General features: G+C 46.3%; 1 protein-coding gene across 6 annotated transcripts in view; it reads left to right on the top strand.

Moving 5' to 3' along the window:
* The window catches only part of ARID1A (AT-rich interaction domain 1A), a 47,430-nt gene extending 33,872 nt beyond the window's left edge, over window positions 1-13,558 (top strand). For 2 of the 6 annotated variants that reach the window (XM_023760967.1, XM_023760966.1), the window contains 10 exons: window positions 1,308-1,517; window positions 4,406-4,613; window positions 5,738-5,870; window positions 6,035-6,210; window positions 6,574-6,724; window positions 6,806-6,943; window positions 7,026-7,122; window positions 7,564-8,455; window positions 8,812-8,942; window positions 10,490-12,599. In XM_023760967.1, the coding sequence (XP_023616735.1) occupies window positions 1,308-1,517; window positions 4,406-4,613; window positions 5,738-5,870; window positions 6,035-6,210; window positions 6,574-6,724; window positions 6,806-6,943; window positions 7,026-7,122; window positions 7,564-8,455; window positions 8,812-8,942; window positions 10,490-12,220 (3,867 nt within the window). In that variant the 3' untranslated portion in view covers window positions 12,221-12,599. Of the gene's footprint in view, window positions 1-1,307; window positions 1,518-4,405; window positions 4,614-5,737; window positions 5,871-6,034; window positions 6,211-6,573; window positions 6,725-6,805; window positions 6,944-7,025; window positions 7,123-7,563; window positions 8,456-8,811; window positions 8,943-10,489 lie in introns of all 6 variants that reach the window. The other 4 variants (XM_023760965.1, XM_006097305.3, XM_014463090.2 and 1 more) reach the window with 4 other exon arrangements.
* The last annotated feature ends 4,824 nt before the right edge of the window (window positions 13,559-18,382 follow it).

Raw genomic sequence — 18,382 nt, 5'->3', positions numbered from 1 at the left:
CCCCCCCCACCTCATGCTCTCATCCCCCTGTTGTCCATGTCCATTGGTTTGGCTTATATGCATGCATACAAGTCCTTTGGTTGATCTCTTCCCCTTGCTTCCTCCCTCCCCTACTTTCCCTCTGGGGATTAATAGTCTGATCGCTGTTTCTCTGTCAGTGTTTGAGTCATTTAAAACATTTCTGCCCTTTGTCATACCTAATTTTCCCTATTTTATAAAGTAGGGGAAATTAAATATCATAGCAGACACTTTCTATGGACTTTCACCTCTGGCTCCCAGACCCTATTAGCCATCCTGTCTTAGGGTGCCATCCAAAGCCTTTCAAGCAGTTGAGCGTCCCTTTCTTGAGAGTAGGTAAAGTTTATTTTTCATTTTAGTCCATCCCATTGTCTCAAGATCATTATTTGAGTTTCTTGAGTTCTCTGAAACAGTCTATAAAAGTGTGTCTAGCCCCTGCCAGGGGCTCAGTTAGTTGGATCGTCATCCTGTACACCAAAATGGTTGTGGGTTCAATCCCCAGTCGGGGTGCATACAGGAGGCAGCTGATCAATGTCTCTCTCTCTCTCTCTCTCTCTCTCTCTCTCTCTCTCTCTCTCTCTTCCTCCCCCCCCCCCCCCCCCTTTCTCCTCTCCCTTCCTCTCTCTCTGTGAAAATCAATAAAAACATCCTTGGGTGAGGATTTATTTAAAAAGAGTGTGTACTGGGTAGTGGTAGTGATATTGATGTCAGCTGGACAAGGATTTGACACTCAGCCCTTCTACTTAAAAGCTATGAGATCGTAGACATGGCCTCCTTGTGCCTGCTTTTTTATCTTTTAAGAGGAAGATAATTTATAATGCCTAATATGTAAAGGCATCTAGCAAAGCACCTAAAGCAGTGGTTCTCAACCTTCCGGCCCTTTAAATACAGTTCCTCATGTTGTGACCCAACCATAAAATTATTTTCATTGCTACTTCATAACTGTAATGTTGCTACTGTTATGAATCGTAATGTCAATATCTGATATGCAGGATAGTCTTAGGCGACCCCTATGAAAGGGTCGTTCGACCGCCAAAGGGGTCGCGACCCACAGGTTGAGAACCGCTGACCTAAAGGGTAATATATATAGTCAGTATTTTCCTTCCTTTACAGGAAGAAGGTCTACCTATCTATCTTTTGGCCTTTCAGCCTTACAAAAGCAGGGCAGGTGATAGTAACCATCCCAGAATAAGAAGCTTTATCACTGCCCTAATTAAGGAACTTCTAAGACCCTTAGCATAGTCTTTGAATGTAACCAGTTCCTAAGAATCTTGACCTGCCCCTTCCAGAAATCCAGTTCTTCTACTACAACCAATGAGAAGATCACCAAGTTGTATGAGCTGGGTGGTGAGCCTGAGAGGAAGATGTGGGTGGACCGTTATCTGGCCTTCACGGAGGAGAAGGCCATGGGCATGACAAATCTGCCTGCTGTGGGTAGGAAACCTCTGGACCTCTATCGCCTGTATGTGTCTGTGAAGGAGATTGGTGGATTGACTCAGGTGAGTGCCTAGGACTTGGCTTCCCCTGTGTTTTCAACAAGCCTCTCTCAAGATACTAAGTGGCTTTACCTGGCTTTACCCTCTCCTGCTCTCTGAGTCGCATACTGACAGACCTGGGAGCAAGGGCTTCTAGAAAATAAGGCTTCCAAAAGGCTGAGACTTCCCTGGGTAGGATGAAGTATTAGCATTACATTTACTATATGTCTGGGGTCCCACTGGGTTACAAAGATGGGGAAAGTCTGTGGGCAATTCTGATTCCCTGGGAGGCAGTCTGGCATAGTAGACAATAGCAAGATTCAGAGAGATAGGCCTGGTTTTTAAACCTGTCTTAGCCACTTATATGTGACCTCAATAAAGGTTCATAACCACTCAGCCCTAACATTTCTTATTTTTAAAATAGTGACAGTGTACCCTGCTAGACTGTCTAAAGCTAGAAGTAATAAAGCTTTCAGCAAGATTTCTGCCACATAAATTGGTCTGCAAGATGGTACAGGGGCAGCCAGAGTAGTTGCTGACCCTTTCCAGGAAACTTTGCAGTAAAGATGAGATTTCAGGAGCTATTTAATAGAAACTGTTTGTGAAGGGGGAAGTAGGTGGGAAATTGTGTTTAGTTAGTTACTCTGCATGGGTGACTGAAGAGAATGAATTCATCTCTGCTACAAACATCTGAACTGAATACCACCCTGAGCCTTGCCTCTGCCCTGATACCTTACAGCTTTGTTTTACTCTCAGCCCAAGAGGCAAACAGGTGAGGCAATGCTGACAGCACACTGTGGCTTACAAACTTTTCCTCCAGTGCGTGTTCTGTAGTCATCAGACCAGGAGCCTGCTGTTGGTCCTGAGTTTGTGGCTGAGCTCAGGGGAGTTGTGGCTGGGAGGGATGTATTCCAAACCTTCTAAATCAGAAGAGGAAAACAGCTGTCACCAGCAGAAAAGAAAGTGATTGGAATGAAGCCAACCAACAGTCAGTTATGAATTCCTTCTCCCTTCAGGCTTAATTTCCCTCCCCCACAAAGGAAAACAAAACAAAACAAGACACGTGTGCACCACCACATAAGTGGCGTGGGAAGCAAAGCCACAGAGGCTTCTGAAGTGACCCTGAGCTTATTCCTGCTGTTCTCCTTGGTGCTAGTTCTCACACACAGTCCTCTCCTGCCTATAAAGAAAGGAGGGAGTATTGGGTTAGGTTTGGCATACTTTTAATTGTGTGGGCGTCTGAATTTAAGATGAGTTAGTACAGAGAGAATCCCAAAGCTTAGGCCTGTGTTAGTTTACAAAAGGATGCAAACCTTTTAGATGCTATGTTGTAATTGAACTCTAAAGACAGTGCAGAGAAGAAACAGTGCTGTTAGAAGTTAGTTTGTGAAGGCTCCAGAAAGGCAAAAGTTCTGAGCTTTTCTGCAACATTTGTAAGTAGGGTTTAGGTAGAGGGAGGAGCCATTCCAGTTGACTGGCCCAGGTGGCCTGGAGATGGAAGTCTGGGATGTACGCTACCAACACCATCTCCAACCTTCAAAGTTCAGCTCAGCTCAGTTGTTACCTTCTCTAGGAAGTTTTCCTGGTCACCTTCCCTCTATCTAGATCAGTGATGGCGAGCCTTTTGAGCTCAGCGTGTCAGCATTTTGAAAAACCCTAACTTAACTTTGGTGCCGTGTCACATATAGAACTTTTTTAATATTTGCAACCATAGTAAAACAAAGATTTATATTTTTGATATTTATTTTATATATTTAAATGCCATTTAACAAAGAAAAGTCAACCAAAAAAATGAGTTCGCATGTCACCTCTGACACGCGTGTCATAGGTTCGCCATCACTGATCTCGATGGTTCTTCTCTTTGCTTCCTTATCACTCTTCTCTCTGGTATCATTAGTACCAGGTCAACAGGTATCACAACATACTGAATTTCCTTTGTGGATTGGGACTGGAAAGCCAGTGTTCCCCGCCCTTGAGAGGCAAATAAGCATCTATGATAATAAAAGCGGAATATGCTAATTAGACTGGACGTCCTTCTGGACAAAGCCGGGGCTGTGAGGGAAGCCTGGGTCCCGGGTGCCTGGGTGCCTGGGTGCCTGCCTGCGGCTGGAGGGAAGCCCAGGTGCCGGGTGCTTGAGGGAATCCACTGCCGGCAGCCGGGGGGAGGAAGGCCTACTCTTGCACGAATTGCGTGCATCGGGTCTCTAGTAGAATACATGAAGAAGGAGACCTGCCTGGCTAGAGCAGAAAGGGTTACTAAAGGGATTGGAAATGGTGTGTCCTAAAGCTGAGGCAAGGAGGCAGGACTAAGCTGACTTCTGAGAAGGCACAAAAGAAGTTACAGGGTCCCGAGCATCTGGGTAATCAGGACAGTGACTAGTGAGGGAAAGGGGCTTGTAGTTACACGTCACTGAGATGCAGGGGAGTAGAGAGGCACAAGAATGTCAAATTTACAAGGAGCCTCACACTGAAGAAAAAAAAAAATCAAATGTGAAAAGCCCCAGTTTGACAAAGTAAGTCAAGCAGGGTGATGTTGATTACTACACAGCTCCATTTTATAAAATGTTCATTTTTATTGGTACATTTAAAATAGGATTCAGATTTGATGGTGATTGCACATACTTTTTCAGCAGTACACATGTACAGACCATACCTTCTTAATTCTGTTCTCTAATAGGGATGTGAAATTTGCCCTGATAGTTGCAGTGACCTGTGGGATAGAGCCTACTGAGAGTAGAGGATAGCCAGCACGAATTTAATGTTTATTGTGGATTGTCCACCAAGTGGAGTTAATAACTTTTGTGGTTAACTGAGAATTGTGATTCTACAAGAGATGGGTACCTAGTAGTCTGATGGGGGTTGGGACTTGTGGGCAGGAAGATGTACCCTGGCTTTTCTGGTTGCTTGTGCAGGTCAACAAGAACAAAAAATGGCGGGAACTTGCGACCAACCTCAATGTCGGCACCTCAAGCAGTGCTGCCAGCTCCTTGAAAAAGCAGTACATCCAGTGTCTCTATGCCTTTGAGTGTAAGATTGAACGTGGAGAAGATCCTCCCCCAGACATCTTTGCAGCTGCTGATTCCAAGAAGTCCCAGCCCAAGATCCAGCCTCCCTCTCCAGGTAGGGGTTGGGTGAGCTCCACCAAGGCTCACCCTTCAAAGGTAGTATTCAAGTGTCCAGTCCCCTTGTTCACCAGCACCTGCCACCAGGGTGTATGCTCTGCTCTGCCCTGCCCTATCACACAGGATGTAATAGGTTGGCAGACTAAAGAACAGGCTGTGGCGACTCCCTTGGGAAGTAGTCTGCAGCAACCCTTAAGTTTTAATTTTCATTGTGTACCTGGCATCTTGCCAAGTGTTTGTAAACTAGAGAGTGGGAGGGATATTAGAGGAGTGGGAAAATTGACAATAGCAGTGAGGCAAGACCATCTGGGAGCTTTGGCCCATTGATGTCAGTGCCTTAGAATGCAGCTCAGACTAGAGCCCTGAATTCCCCGAAGAGCTGAGATGGTAATGAATGGGAAGGAAATGGTGGGGAGAGGATATGAATGGAACTCTGATGGGAGTGCCTCTGCCAGTGCTCCTTTCTGAGAGGAGTCTGGGCCCTGGGCAAGCATGGGAAAGCCAGGACTCCTAGAAGATTGCTGTAAACACATGTGCTCTGGTGTTGACCTCCGAGGGTGTAATGAGTGCCTGAGATGACTCATCAGCTGGAGAGGCTCAAGCAGTGGGATATCTGCTTCTGGGAATGGTAACTAATAGAAACATTAATTACTGGTGATTCTGTGCTCTTCAGCTTAGAGGAACATTTGAACCTGAGTGGTGACACTGCTAGATGCTTCAGAATAGGAGCTCCTAGACTCCTAATGTGCACTGCTGGTTTGGGTCTCCCCTACCCACGATTCCAGGGGCTTTGACTGGGAGCTTATCCGCCAGCATTACATGGTGAGACCCGGTCCTTGGAGGGAAGTAAAGTAGTCAGGGAAGCTGGCAGAGACTCAAGGAGTCAACAGCATGGTGATGGCTTCATCACACCACTCCTATTCTCCAAATGTGAAACAGCAAGTACCATGATAGAGCCCTCAAATTCCCTGACCTGGCCTTGAGATTCCCTGTGGAGAAAGGTGATTAAGGCTTTAAAGATCCTAACTTTAGCCTTATAGCAATGTTTTCTGAAGAGATCCCGGGTGTATATTTCTGTGAGAGAGAAACACTTTCCTGCTCACCCTTCATCTCTGTTCACAGCTGGATCAGGGTCTATGCAGGGGCCACAGACACCTCAGTCAACCAGCAGTTCCATGGCAGAAGGGGGAGACCTGAAGCCACCAACTCCAGCATCTACACCACATAGTCAGATCCCTCCCTTGCCAGGCATGAGGTAAGGCCACAAGCAGGGCAGGTGGTTTGGGGAACCCTAGGCAGAAGTCCATGAGCTCCTATGCAGCCTGGTGACTCTGCTGTCCAGCCAGTGACTCTCATGTGTCCTGTGTTATCAGAGGAATTGCTTTATTTGGGATTTAATTGACTTTTCTTATTCTGGAGCAGGAGCAATTCAGTCGGGATTCAGGATGCTTTTCCTGATGGAAGTGACCCCACATTCCAGAAACGGAATTCCATGACTCCAAACCCTGGGTACCAGCCCAGTATGAATACCTCTGACATGATGGGCCGCATGTCCTATGAGCCAAATAAGGATCCTTATGGCAGCATGAGGAAAGGTGACCAGTTGCTGTTGGCCTTGTACTTTTGAGGACAGAGCCAGGGAAGTGGGATGATAGCTTGAGAGTAGTTCAGGGTTCTGGTTGAGCCATCCTCTGAGATAAGGCATTTTTAAACCTAACTATCCCTCTTTATCCCCGCCTCCTTGTCTTCCTCTCCCTGGTCTCATCTTCTTATCCCTTAACAAGTGCGTGTTCTTTGCTGAATAAGGCCTCTTTAGATCTCTGTTTTAAACCTGTCAGGAAAACAAAAGAAACAACCTTGAGCTCTGAAGAGGCCATGGGTCTTTGGGGCAAGCAAAGTGTAGATTGCTAGGCTTGCTCACCTACCAGTTTGCTCACTGCCTGCCTTTCTACACCCAGCTCCAGGGAGCGATCCCTTCATGTCCTCAGGGCAGGGCCCCAACGGCGGGATGGGGGACCCTTACAGCCGAGCTGCCGGCCCTGGGCTAGCAAATGTGGCAATGGGACCACGACAGCACTATCCTTATGGAGGTCCTTATGACAGAGTGAGGTAAGCATGACCCCCACTCCTGTCTCACCCCAGAACCCGACGGCTATAGTGGATTCCACATGCTTCTTTGCTTTTGTTTAGGACGGAGCCTGGAATAGGACCTGATGGAAACATGGGGAGCACTGGAGCCCCACAGCCGAATCTCATGCCTTCCAACCCAGACTCGGGGATGTATTCTCCTAGCCGCTACCCCCAACAGCAGCAGCAACAGCAGCAACGGTGAGTGAAGCCTGGTGTCAGTGCTCCTGTGCCTCTGGCTTTGTCATTTCCTACACTGATCCTGTTTTTCTCTCTCCTGCAGACATGATTCCTATGGCAATCAGTTCTCCACGCAAGCCACCCCTTCCGGCAGCCCCTTCCCCAGCCAGCAGACCACAATGTATCAGCAGCAGCAGCAGGTGAGGAGGGTGGACTGACACACAGAGATCCAGTTAGAAAACTGAGGTGGAAAGTGTAAGCAGCTCCCTAGATACTTTGGTGGTCTTCTCCCACCCAAATAGCCAGCTCTGCCTGAAGAGCCAAGTCCACAATCTCTTCTCTATTTGGAGTCCAGTCCAATTTCTAGTTCTCCAATGGGGCTAGAAACAGGCCTTATTTTGATTTTTGAACTTTTCTTTGTTTTTCTGCTTACAGCAAGGGAGAGCCGGAAGGGAATAGAAAATGACTCTTGCTTTCAGAGATAATTTGTAAACATTATTCCTTTGTTCTCTTGGAGTCTGTGTCTTCTCGAGGGGCAGAAGCAAGTCCAGTGTCTAGTATCGCCAGCCATCTTGGCAGCTGTGGTTCTTGAGTCCCTGAGTGCAAAGTATTAACTTCCCCTCTGATTGTTCCTGTTTTAGAATTACAAGCGGCCGATGGATAGCACATACGGCCCTACTGCCAAGCGGCACGAAGGGGAGATGTACAGTGTGCCATACAGCACTGGGCAGGGGCAGCCCCAGCAGCAGCAGTTGCCGCCAGCCCAGCCCCAGCCCGCCAGCCAACAACAAGCTGCCCAGCCTTCCCCTCAGCAAGATGTGTACAACCAGTATGGCAATGCATATCCTACCACTGCCACCGCTGCTACTGAGCGCCGGCCAGCAAGTGGCCCCCAGAACCAGTTTCCATTCCAGTTTGGCCGAGACCGTGTCTCAGCACCCCCTGGCTCCAGTGCCCAGCAGAACATGCCACCACAAATGATGGGTGGCCCCATACAGGCATCTGCTGAGGTTGCTCAGCAAAGCACCATGTGGCAAGGGCGTAATGACATGACCTACAATTACGCCAACAGGCAGAGCACGGGCTCTGCCCCCCAGGGCCCTGCCTATCATGGTGTGAACCGAACAGATGAAATGCTGCATACAGATCAGAGGGCCAACCATGAAGGCTCATGGCCTTCCCATGGCACACGCCAGCCTCCATATGGTCCCTCTGCTCCCGTGCCCGCCATGACAAGGCCCCCTCCTTCCAACTACCAGCCCCCACCAAGCATGCAGAATCACATTCCTCAGGTATCCAGCCCTGCTCCCCTGCCCCGGCCAATGGAGAACCGCACCTCTCCTAGCAAGTCTCCATTCCTGCACTCTGGGATGAAGATGCAAAAGGCAGGCCCCCCCGTACCTGCCTCTCACATAGCACCTGCCCCTGTGCAGCCCCCCATGATTCGGCGGGACATCACCTTCCCACCTGGCTCTGTTGAAGCCACACAGCCTATTTTGAAGCAGAGGAGGCGACTCACCATGAAAGACATCGGTAAGGAAACCTCTCTGGGTTGTGTAATCTGCCCCTTTCCATGTTAGCCATTGTTCTCTCTCTCTCCTGATATTCTGGATGAGGTTAAATCTGGTTGTGTTGACTAAAACAGAACCAAAGAAATTTGAGTAAGGAAGAAATCAGCTGATTTCGGGCTTTTACTTGAAGGAATTGCTATCCAGTGATGTCCTAAGAGGGCCTAGAAGCCATGAGGAGCAGATGTGTGTCATCTTTCAGATAGAAACTGCCTACATTTGCTACCTTCATAGTAGCCTGACTGATGGGCCAGCACTGGGATTGACCACCTCCAGCCAACCTAGGCTTGTTGGATGGATGACATAGTGGTTTTGTTTCAGGAACTCCAGAGGCATGGCGGGTAATGATGTCCCTCAAGTCTGGGCTGCTGGCAGAGAGCACATGGGCATTAGACACCATTAACATCCTGCTGTATGATGACAACAGCATCATGACCTTCAACCTCAGTCAGGTGAGTACAGGTGCCTGGGGAAGGTTGGAGGTTTGGGAGGGCCTAGGCCAGTGATGGCGAACGTATGACACGCGTGTCAGAGGTGACACACGAACTTATTTTTTTGGTTGATTTTTCTTTGTTAAATGGCATTTAAATATATAAAATAAATATCAAAAATATAAATCTTTGTTTTACTATGGTTGCAAATATCAAAACATTTCTATATGTGACACGGCACCAGAGTTAAGTTAGGGTTTTTCAAAATGCTGACACACCGAGCTCAAAAGGTTCGCTGGCCTAGGCCCTAGGATCTTATTTAAGCTGATGATGCTAAGTGACACAGGGAATTAAGCTATCCCCAGCCAATATGGTCACCTCTATCTTGCTCCCTCTCTGATATCTTCCATGCCAATACATTGCCACTGGCCATTGGCTCAGAATACTGAGAACAATAATAATTTGTATGAGGTATCAGGATTGAAAGAGAATTTGAGAGAAACTCTTTGGTATCGGTAAGAAATGCAGATTCTGTTGTCAGCGAGGACACCCATGTTTTCTAGACTACCAAGAAGAACCTGTGGTCTTCATCAATGAGCAGAATAGTTTCTTTTCCCTTTTTTAATTTCATCCACTCTGAATAGAAGAGATCTTTGTTGATCCCGTTTTCCTAAGGTGTAGAATGGGAAGTGCTGGGGGCCAGGGAGCAGTGAAGGTTAATGATGTTCTTGCAGAGGTGATTCTCCAGGCCCTCTCTCCACAGGACATAAATCTTGAGTTTTCCCAGTAACTCTTTCTTTTGATCATTCTTAGTACCTACCAACCAACCCATCTATCAAGGAGCTGACTAAGGGGGAATTGTTATTAATAGTTACTGTTTCTTGTGCCACCACTTTGTGCCAGGTTCTTCATATTTTCTTTCATGTCATACAACAGTCTTCTGAGGCAGATGTCGCCACTTAGAGATGAGTACATAGGCTCAAAGTCTTATCTTTGCCTAGGTTCACACAGCTGTTAACCGAGTCTTTCTGATTCTAAAACCTGACTTTATGTCTTGCATAATTTTGCCTCCCATGAGAAAGTAAAAGAATATTGATTGAGTAATTTCCATATTCCAGGCATTTGATATATTCCATTTAGACCTCAGAACAATCCTGTAAAGTTTAGAAATTTCTGGAAAGATGGAAAAACTACAGTTTAGAAAGTTAAGTCACCAAGCTAGTTCCTGGAAAAGCCAGAATTCAGACCTAGATCTTTCTAATTCTAAAGTCCTTATTTTTTCCATTCTGTTATACCGTTCGACCAGAAATTGATCTGAGTGGAAATTAGTGTTTTCTTGTAGAGATAAATGGCCTGCCGATACAGGATCCAAGCTGGAATTTGGGTCCCCCTAGTACCAGCTTGGAGCAATGTTTGGTGAACCAAAGCCTCATCCTACTCATTATGTTGCATGATCTATGTAGTACTGCATTCCCTCTCTCTGCTCATGTTGTGAGGGTCATCCCACCATGCCTAGATTTGGGCTCCACTTTTCTCCCTTAATTTATTTCCTGCTCTTTCTCTTTTAGCTCCCAGGGTTGCTAGAGCTCCTTGTGGAATATTTCCGGCGTTGCCTGATTGAGATCTTTGGCATTTTAAAGGAATATGAGGTGGGTGACCCAGGGCAGAGAACACTACTGGACCCTGGGAGATGCAGCAAGGTGTCTAGTCCAGCCCCTGTGGAGGGGGAGGATGAGGAAGACCTTCTAGGTCCTAAACTAGAAGAGAAAGAAGAAGAGGAAGTAGTTGAAAATGATGAGGAGATGGCCTTTTCAAGCAAAGACAAGGCAGCCTCAGAGAATAGTGAGGAGAAACTTATTAGTAAGTTTGACAAGCTTCCAGTAAAGATCGTGCAGAAGAATGACCCGTTTGTGGTGGACTGCTCAGATAAGCTTGGGCGTGTGCAGGAGTTTGACAGTGGCCTGCTGCACTGGCGGATTGGTGGGGGGGACACCACTGAGCATATCCAGACCCACTTTGAGAGCAAGACAGAGCTGCTGCCTACCCGGCCTCATGTGCCCTGCTTACCAGTCACCCGGAAGCATGTCACAGCAGCAGAGGGTACATCAGGGACAACAGAACAGAAGGGCCCCCCACCTGATGGCCCTCCAGAAAAACGGATCACAGCCACTATGGATGATATGTTGTCCACCCGATCTAGCACGTTGACTGAGGAGGGAGCTAAAAGTGCAGAGGCTCCCAAGGAGAGCAGCAAGTTTCCATTTGGCATCAGCCCAGCACAGAGCCACCGGAACATCAAGATCCTAGAGGATGAACCCCACAGTAAAGATGAGACCCCACTGTGTACCCTTCTGGACTGGCAGGATTCCCTTGCCAAGCGCTGCGTCTGTGTCTCCAATACCATCCGAAGCCTGTCATTTGTGCCAGGTAACGACTTTGAGATGTCCAAACACCCAGGGCTGCTGCTGATCCTGGGCAAGCTGATCCTTCTACACCATAAGCATCCAGAACGGAAGCAGGCACCACTAACTTATGAGAAGGAGGAGGAGCAGGACCAAGGGGTGAGCTGCAACAAAGTGGAGTGGTGGTGGGACTGCTTGGAGATGCTCCGGGAAAACACCTTGGTCACACTAGCCAACATCTCGGGGCAGTTGGACCTCTCCCCGTACCCTGAGAGCATTTGTCTGCCTGTCCTGGATGGACTCCTACACTGGGCAGTCTGCCCCTCAGCTGAAGCCCAGGACCCCTTCTCCACCCTGGGCCCCAATGCCGTCCTCTCTCCCCAGAGACTGGTCTTGGAAACCCTCAGCAAACTCAGCATCCAGGACAACAATGTGGACCTGATCCTGGCCACGCCCCCCTTCAGCCGCCTGGAGAAGTTGTATAGCACCATGGTGCGCTTCCTCAGTGACCGAAAGAACCCAGTGTGCCGGGAGATGGCCGTGGTACTGCTGGCCAACCTGGCGCAGGGAGACAGCCTGGCAGCCCGTGCCATCGCTGTGCAGAAGGGCAGCATCGGCAACCTCCTGGGCTTCCTGGAGGACAGCCTTGCTGCCACGCAGTTCCAGCAGAGCCAGGCGAGCCTGCTCCACATGCAGAACCCCCCCTTTGAGCCAACTAGTGTGGACATGATGCGGCGGGCTGCCCGTGCGCTGCTGGCCCTGGCCAAGGTGGACGAGAACCACTCAGAGTTCACGCTGTATGAGTCACGGCTGTTGGACATCTCGGTCTCACCATTGATGAACTCATTGGTTTCACAAGTCATTTGTGATGTACTGTTTTTGATTGGCCAGTCATGACAGCCGTGGGACACCTCCCTCCCTGTGTGCGTGTGCGTGTGTGGAGAACTTAGAAACTGACTGTTGCCCTTTATTTATGCAAAACCACCTCAGAATCCAGTTTACCCTGTGCTGTCCAGCTTCTCCCTTGGGAAAAAAGTCTCCTATTTCTCTTTCTTCCCAGTTCCCCTCACCTTTCTACCTTTCTGTTCCTTGTCCTCACTCCCTCAGGACCCTACCCTATTTGAAAAGACAAAGCTCTGCCTACATAGAAGACTTTTTTATTTTAACCAAAGTTACTGTTGTTTACAGTGAGTTTGGGGAAAAAAAATAAAATAAAAATGGCTTTCCCGGTCCTTGCATCAACGGGATGCCACATTTCATAACTGTTTTTAATGGTTAAAAAAAAAAGGAAAAAAATACAAAAAAAACCCTCTGAAGGACAAAAAGGTGACTGCTGAACTGTGTGTGGTTTATTGTTGTACATTCACAATCTTGCAGAAGCCGAGAAGTTCGAAGTTGTGGACAGACCCTGTTCACTGGAGAGGCCTGTGCAGTAGAGTGTAGACCCTTTCATGTACTGTACTGTACACCTGATACTGTAAACATACTGTAATAATAATGTCTCACATGGAAACAAGAGAAAAAACCGCTGGGTCAGCAGCAAGCTGTAGTTTTTAAAAATGTTTTTAGTTAAACGTTGAGGAGAAAAAAAAAAAGGCTTTTCCCCCAAAGTATCATGTGTGAACCTACAACACCCTGACCTCTTTCTCTCCTCCTTGATTGTATGAATAACCCTGAGATCACCTCTTAGAACTGGTTTTAACCTTTAGCTGCAGCCACTGAGCTGCCACGTGTGTATATATATGACGTTGTACATTGCACATACCCTTGGGTCCCCACAGTTTGGTCCCCCTCCCAGCTACCCCTTTATAGTATGACGAGTTAACAAGTTGGTGACCTGCACAAAGCGAGACACAGCTATTTAATCTCTTGCCAGACATCACCCCTCCTGGCGCGATGCTGTACAGGTCTCTGTAAAAAGTCCTTGCTGTCTCAGCAGCCAATCAACTTATAGTTTATTTTTTTCTGGGTTTTTGTTCTGTTTTGTTTTCTTTCTAATCGAGGTGTGAAAAAGTTCTAGGTTCAGTCAAAGTTCCTGATGAAGAAACACAATTGAGATTTTTTCAGTGATAAAATCTGCATATTTGTATTTCAAACAATGTAGCTAAAACTTGATGTAAATTCCTCCTTTTTTCCTTTTTTGGCTTAATGAATATCATTTATTCAGTATGAAATCTTTATACTATATGTTCCACGTGTTAAGAATAAATGTACATTAAATCTTGGTAAGACGTTTGTGAGGCTTTTTGTTGTTTTCAAACTATTTAAAAGTTTAACCCTTTGGGGGTGTGGTTCCTGATCTTGCAATTCTCCCTTGTTATGCACTCTCTAAAAGGTAGCATCCTGGACCCTGTCATTTCTGCATCATATTTTACTTTCCATGGTGTAAGTTTAAATTTAAGAAAGCTGAGATTTCACCTGCAAGAGGAAGTTTTAGGCATTAAAAGCATGTTAGCTTCTTGAAATAAAGTGAGTTTAAATAGCCAAAGAAACTGGTGGCCTGGCCGGTGCGGCTCAGTGCTTGAACATTGACCCAGGAACCAAGAGGTCACTGGTTCGATTCCCAGTCAGGGCACTTTAAAAAGAAAAAACGAGTCCTCCAAAGAAATTGATGATACTCTAGAACAGCGATTTTCAACCTTTCTCATCTCATGACACAAACTAATACTAAAATTCTGCAGCACACCAAAAAACATACATTTTATGCTGATCAAAAATAGGTATACTTCTTTTGTGTGTTAATCCTTACCTGTGGATATTTTTTCCATTGACTTTTAGAGGGAGAGAGAGAGAGACATCAATGTGAGAGGGACACATCAATTGGTTGCCTTCCACACATGGACCTGAACTGGGAATGAACCTGCAACCCAGATACGTGCTCTTGACCAGGAATCAAACCCTCAACCCTTTGGTGCCCAGGCCAATGCTCTGCCACTGAGCCATATTGGCCAGGGCAAAAAATAGGTATACTTTTGATTCACACCTAGTGACTATTGTGTTGGCTGTTGTCATTTTTTATTTAACAATCTAAGGGAAAAGGAAGTCAGTACCCGGTATTGTGTGTTTTAAAAATTCTTGGCACACCGCCCTAACCGGTTTGGCTCAGTGGACTCAAAGGTCCCAGGTTCGATTCCGGTCGAGGGCATGTACCTTGGTTGCGGGCACATCCCCAGTGGGGAGTGTGCAGGAGGCAGCTGATCGATGTTTCTCTCATCGATGTTTCTGGCTCTCTATCCCTCTCCCTTCCTCTCTGTAGAAAACCAATAAAATATATTTTAAAAAAAGATTCTTGGCACACCAGTGTTCCATGGCACACCAGTTGAAAATCTGCTCTAGAAAGAAACTTTTGGAAATAGTTGGCAAAGGGAATGATCTCTATTTTTCTTAGAAATTGTTAACAATAAGATAACCATTTATCTGGAAGCAGCCTCCATCTTAACCATTAATTTCTCCAGACTGGCTCTCTCCCCTGATTCCAGATGAGAACATTCAGCTGCTTTCTTGCTGTCTCTGAAAGTTTAGTTTGAACATACCCGAACTAAAATGCCACCTTCCCCTAGAAATCTGCCTTTCCCATGGTTTCCTCAGTAAATGGCAACTCCATCACTTGGCCAAAAAAATACTTTAATTTCCACTGCCAGTCTATTAGCACTCTTCAAAAAATAATCCTCAGTCCAGTCACTAATGCTGTAGTTTAAGACATTATCATACTTCTTGAAGATTCTTGAAATACCCTCCAGCCCTGGCTGGTTTGGCTCAGTGGATAGAGCATCGGCCTGTGGACTAAAGGGTCCCATGTTCGATTCCGGTCAAGGGCACATGCCCGGGCTGTGGGCTTGGTCCCCAGTAGGGGGCATGCAGGAGGCAGCCAATCAGTGATTCTCATCATTGATGTTTCTATCTCCCTCTCCCTCTCCAAAATCAATAAAAATATATTTTTTAAAAAGAAAGAAATATCCTCCAAACTGTCCTTTCTGCTTCTGCTTGGCCTGGTAGAACCTATTCTCAATATATCAACCAGAATGCTCCTTTTAAAGCCAAGTCAGATCAAAATCCTTTAATGCTTCTCACTCTAAGTAAAAGTCCAGATCATTATAATGACCTACCAGGCCCTCAGTTGTCTAGCATGCTGTTACCTCTCTGGTTTCCTCTCTTCCCCATTGCTCACTGTACTATACCAGGCTGTTTCCACCTTGGGGCCTTTGCACTTAACTGTTCCCTCTGTCCAGAATACTGGCACCAGATAACTGCATGGTTCAAGTCCTCATCTCCTTCACGTCTCTGTTCAAGTATATCAGTGAATCTTTCCCTGGCCACCTTGTTTAAAATAGCCATCTGCTCCCCTGTCTTATTTTCCTTCTCTGCCTAAATTTTCTTTGTAGTACTTGTAGTTACCATCTGGCCTATTGTACATTGTACTTATCTGTAGCCTTAGACTAGAACATCAGCTCTCTGAGGACAGGGGGGTTTCTTTTATTCACTGCTATATCCCTGTCCTATATCCCTAGCACAGTCTGGCACAAAGTTAATGAAATGTAGATGTTGGCCAGATGCAGTTTCTTTTACAGGCTAATGTTACAATATATAGCTTCTCTGTTCATCTACTTCCTTAGGGAAACTGGAAAAACCAAAAGCAACTACAGAGAAATGCTATTATTGTGGACACTTAGAAGTGGAATTTGAAACAACAGGTTTCTATTACCTGCTTGGGTACCAGGCATAGTACATCAAATAATCCTACAACAGTCCCATGCCTGTGAGGTCAGGATTCTGGCTCACATTTCATAGTTGAGGAAAGTGGCTTGTATGAGCTCACACCAACCAAGGTCTCCCTGACTCTAAGGTCCATAGTCTTCCTAATCACCAGACTCTACCTTCTTCCTGGGTCGAAGGACAACCAGAGCTCTCGGCAGGTAAGATTTCCTTTTTGTTTTAGCATGAGGTAAAATGGTCCCAAGAATTTCAAACAAGTGTTTATCAAACTAAATATGGTTGTTAATATTTGGGTCAGGGACAAGAATGAATAATTATTTCTCTATTGAGAGAAGAAATAGAGATAATTAGCGAACCTTCATCAACCAAGATACCTTCCTAGGACTCTTCTGGAAAAAACTAAATGGGGAGCTTTTCATATCTATATTTTGATGAACAATATTGCTAATAGCTATTTTTGCTCTGGGCCTCTTGAACTCCACTTTCTAGTGTAGAAAGTGCATTTCTGGGCTGTGTGTGGAGCATTGCCTAGGAGTTTGGTTTCCTGGGTTCCTTTCATCTGCTCTCCTGCAATGCAGGGGGAGCCGAGCCTAGTCTCCAGTTTCTGACTGGAGTTAGCACAGGCCAAGAACTGGTAGCCACTGAGCTGTGAGTAATTTGCTTTTGAGAAGTAAATAGAACCTTGCCTGTAGAGAGCCCAGGGGTGTGGCCAGTAGTTCTTTTCCCAGGCTCCTCCCTCCCCACCCCCCAAATGACCTTAACCTTCTTTCATAGCTGGAGAGCATCCAAGTCTGGCCTAAACAATACTCTGAACCTCATTGGCTCTTTTGCTTTGCAGCCAGTGCCACCCCTAAGTGGCTAAGGCCCTTCCCACTAGGCCTCTCAGCGGGGTCAAGGTTTTCTAACTACAGAAAGGCAAACACCAAAGAAAGAGTGAAAAAATAACCTAGTGTCCATGGCCTTTAAAGGATCAGTGTTTGGGTTCTGCAACTGGGAGGAGGGCAGGGCCTTTGTCCTGGAGTGGATGGGCATCTTCAAGAGATACAGCAGAAACCCAAAATGCATGCTTTTGGCCACCCCAGGTTTCAGGATGGATGTAAATGTCACCTAGCATTCTTGGAAACTGCCAATTAATGCCTTTTAATCCGTAGTGAAAGGAAGTAGCATAAAGTTCTGGTAAGGTACAGCTGCTTGTCATCAGTCATTAGCACTGCCTACTAACAGCTGGCAATGACAGGTATCAGAGGCCAATGTCCCAGAACAAAGCTTCTCCAATATTCAAATAGGACTGGGGTCATGGAAAGTTTAGTGTCTGGAAACTGAGCTAATACACAGCACTGTTTCTCTGCCCAGCCGAGGCCAAGGTGATCTCCAGATGTGGCCAGAGGAATGAGTTGTCAGGTTGCTTCAGGGAGGGGAATGCTCCAGAGAACTTCCTCCACACTTTCAGCAGAAAAATCACTTCTTTCATTCAGGAGGGTCTAACAGCCCATCCTTCCTGAGCACTTTATGCCACGCATATGAAATCCATGAGGTAGATATTATTTCCATGAGGACAAGAACTGTCTGCTTACTCAGTGTTCACCCTCATCCCCTCTCAGAGTAGGCACTCCCACTTTGTTGAATAAATCAAACAGGTAAGAGAGGAATTTAGTGGAGGAAAGAGTAGTTAGGAGTTGGTGTGCCCTATGTGGTATTCTTGGTATATCCCATACAGACTTAGTGGAGCGGAAAAAAAGAAGAGAGGGAAAGAGGTAAACCTGAGAAAAATGTAAATAGTATAGAATGTTAGAAAAAAAACAACAACCTGGGAAGCTAGAGACCGAAATTTAAGTCTCACCTCTGCCACTAGCTGTGTAACCAGGCTAGTCACTTCCCCTGAGTCTTTGTTCCTGCATCCATAAACTATAGGTATCAGGTTAAATTGATTTGTCCACCATATCTTTATTGAGTACATACAATGTGCAAAGAAAGTACTGTTCTAAGTGCTGGTAATACTTTGAACAAGGCCCCTGACTCTCACAAAGCTTACTTTCCATAACAGGAAAACAGATGATGAGTAAAATTCATGGACAGGACCATCGGGTGGTGATAAGTACTATGAAGAATACAGAACACACCCTAGCTGGTTTGGCTCAGTGGTTAGAGTGCCAGCCTGCAGACTAAAGGGTTGTGGGTTTGATTCCCAGCAAGAGCACATACCTCGGTTGGTTGCGGGCTCCGGGGTGCATGTGGGAGGCAATTAATTGATGTGTCTCTCTCACATCTCTCTCCCTCCCTTCCACTCTCTCTAAAAATCAATGGGAAAAAAATATCCTCAGATGAGGATTAACAAACAAAACAAGA

The sequence above is a fragment of the Myotis lucifugus genome, unplaced genomic scaffold, assembly GCF_000147115.1.
Source record: "Myotis lucifugus unplaced genomic scaffold, Myoluc2.0 scaffold_197, whole genome shotgun sequence".
Classification (NCBI taxonomy): Eukaryota; Metazoa; Chordata; class Mammalia; order Chiroptera; family Vespertilionidae; genus Myotis; species Myotis lucifugus.
The sequence above is the reverse complement of the archived record's forward strand: the minus strand, read 5'-3'. Positions and strand labels throughout refer to the sequence as shown.